The sequence below is a fragment of the Emiliania huxleyi genome (genome assembly GCF_000372725.1).
Source record: "Emiliania huxleyi CCMP1516 unplaced genomic scaffold EMIHUscaffold_282, whole genome shotgun sequence".
Lineage (NCBI taxonomy): Eukaryota > Haptophyta > Isochrysidales > Noelaerhabdaceae > Emiliania > Emiliania huxleyi.
The window spans coordinates 103,046-105,607 of NW_005199913.1; the positions used below are offsets into that span (position 1 = coordinate 103,046).

Consider the following 2,562-nt stretch of genomic DNA (forward strand, 5'->3'; position numbering starts at 1 on the left):
CGTGGTCTCTACTTGCCTGTGAATAGCAGCTGTGAATAGCAGGCGTGGTCTCGACTCGCCAAGTGCTTCACCCAGGAGGTGGCAGACGCCCGAGGGTGGGCGATGGCTAGCACCCCCTCACTCCTCTCCTTAACATCCCCTGTGTGGTGGCGGCGTGCCGTCCTCCCACCCCCTCCCCTTTGGGTGGTCTGTTTTCTGTCTTTGTTGTGTGCTTCACCCAGAGCGCGGCCAGGTTCGACGGCATCAGCGACACCAGCGAGAGCGGCATCTTCATCAGCAAGTAGACCAGGTACGGCTTGTTGGCGAGCACGCGCCTAATACCGCACCACCCACGCGACTGAACCCAGACTGGGTTCGATACTATGGAGGTGGGGTACGGCTTGTTGGCGAGCACGCGCCTAGTACCGCACCACCCACGCGACTGAACCCAGACTGGGTTCGATACTATGGAGGTGGGGTACGGCTTGTTGGCGAGCACGCGCCGCGCCGACGGCACGATCGGCACGGGGAGGATGGTGTGGTCCTGTTCAGCCACCGTGCACCGCTCAGGGAGGAGAGAAGAGGGTGCAGACCGGCAGCCCGGGGGGGGGGGGGAGGGTGGCGTGTGGTCCTCGGGCGGAGGAGGCCTCTCGACCACGTTGCAGAGGAGCGAGGCCCACGCCAGCACGGCGAGGGAGCCGACGGCGAGGGCGAGCATCGAGTAGAGCGCGACGAGGTCGTCGGCAAGGAGGGCAGACAGGCCGATGTTGAGGAGGGGGGTTGCCGCGTACCTAGGGAGGGGTTCGGGTACCGTGGGGGTAAGGGGTGGGTGCGGGTACCGTGGGGGTAGGGGAGGCCGGGGTTGAGGAGGGGGGGCTGCCGCGTACCCGACGAACTGGAAGAGCGTCTTCAGCCCGAACAAGGAGGAGCGCTCGTCGTAGCTGTCCGTCAGCTCCATCCCGAGGGCGTCGTAGGGGATCTGCGAGCAGGTGTAGGCGCCTAGACAAAGAAGCCGGGCCGGGTTTCTGTTTTGAGCGCGTCGTAGGGGATCTGCGAGCAGGTGTAGGCGCCTAGACAAAGACACCGGGCCGGGTTTCTGTTTTGAGCGCGTCGTAGGGGATCTGCGAGCAGGTGTAGGCGCCTAGGCAAAGACACCGGGCCGGGTTTCTGTTTTGAGCGCGTCGTAGGGGATCTGCGAGCAGGTGTAGGCGCCTAGACAAAGAAACCGGGCCGGGTTTCTGTTTTGAGCGCGTCGTAGGGGATCTGCGAGCAGGTGTAGGCGCCTAGACAAAGAAACCGGGCCGGGTTTCTGTTTTGAGCGCGTCGTAGGGGATCTGCGAGCAGGTGTAGGCGCAGGCGAGGTACGTGGCGTAGAGCAGCGCGAACCAAAAGGAGAGCTGCCAGCCCCCGCTCTGCAGCGAGGCCACGCGCGACGGCGAGGTAAAGTCGAATCGGTCGATCTCTCCCTGCTGCATCGCGCGCTCGAGGCAGTCCTTCAGCGCCGGGCAGCCGGCTGGCGACGACGTGTTTAGCACCAGGTGCGTGCACGGCGGCGGGCGAGGCTTTGCGCGCGCGAGGCCGAGCCCGACCGAGGGCGCGTTCACGAAGAGAAAGAAGGCGAGCAACGCCAGCGGGAAGGCGACGGCGATGAAGGGCTTGCGCCGTCCCCAGCGGGTGCGCGTGTTGTCGGACGCCTTGCCGACAGTGAAGCCGAGGAGCAAGTCGAGCGACTTCACCGCGGAGATGAGCGACGCCTGCGAGGAGAGGGTCTGGCCGAGCGTGTCGACCCAGATGACCTGCCTCGCCGGCCGAAACGTGAAGTCGAGCGACGACAGCGGCAGCCGGAAGAAGCAGTACGCCAGCCTCGAGCCGGCGCTCAGCGGCGGCCGCGCCGCAGACACCGCCCGGCCGCCGCGTGCCGCCGCCGGCGCCGCGCCGTTGTTTCCGTCGTCGCCGCCGCCGTGGTGCTTGAGGCTGAGCTCGAGCGTGTCGGCCATCGATCCGTGAGGCGCGCCGCCCCTGCCGAGGACGGAGACGAGGCGGCGAACGACCGCCCTGCAGCCGCCCTGCAGCCGCGGCTCGTCCGTCTGCATGAGGAGCGGGACGTCGATCTTTGCAGCGTACAGGGCGGTGGGCTGTGATGTGTTGCTAGGTGCTAGTCGATGCGAGCTTCCTTCTGCAAGAGCGAAAGAATTCAGTGTCGGATCTGTGTGCAGGGTTTTCTTTTTCTCTCGCGAATATTAACGAGAGAAGAATGGTGTTTCGGGGGCACCTCTCGCTGCTGCTGCCTTGCTTGCTGCTGGCCGGCTCCTGCTCCGCGCTGCGAGCGGTGGGTCCGCGCGCGCCGACTGCTGCTGCTGCCTCTGCGGCCATCTCGCGCAGCGTCGCCCCGCGCGCCAGCGGATCGAGCGTGGTCGACATCTCGTCGAAGACTGAGTTTGAGGCGGTGCTCGACGTGCGGCTCACCCACGCCTGCAGCCCCCGCCGCCCTCGCCACCCTCGCCGCCGGCCCAAGCACGCCACGGCCACCTCGCCGCCGTGACGGTCGGGCTGCCGCCGCTCCCATCGCTGCCGCAGCCAGTG

The 2,562-nt window shown here is 66.7% G+C and overlaps 2 protein-coding genes across 2 annotated transcripts in view; both read right to left on the minus strand.

Moving 5' to 3' along the window:
- Positions 1-937, minus strand: part of EMIHUDRAFT_457886 (hypothetical protein) — a gene marked incomplete at its 5' end in the record, with an annotated part of 3,946 nt that extends 3,009 nt beyond the window's left edge. Inside the window, 3 exons of the mRNA XM_005776168.1 lie at positions 218-523; positions 635-770; positions 867-937. Coding sequence (XP_005776225.1) covers positions 218-523; positions 635-770; positions 867-937 — 513 coding nt within the window. The remainder of the gene's footprint in view (positions 1-217; positions 524-634; positions 771-866) is intronic.
- Positions 938-1,120: 183 nt separating this feature from the next.
- Positions 1,121-2,400, minus strand: EMIHUDRAFT_239119 (hypothetical protein; the record flags this gene model as incomplete). The annotated part of the gene is made up of 3 exons (XM_005776169.1): positions 1,121-1,191; positions 1,277-1,842; positions 2,252-2,400. The coding sequence occupies 3 exons, from the start codon at positions 2,398-2,400 to the stop codon at positions 1,121-1,123; spliced, it is 786 nt and encodes a 261-aa protein (XP_005776226.1).
- Between the last annotated feature and the right edge of the window lie 162 nt (positions 2,401-2,562).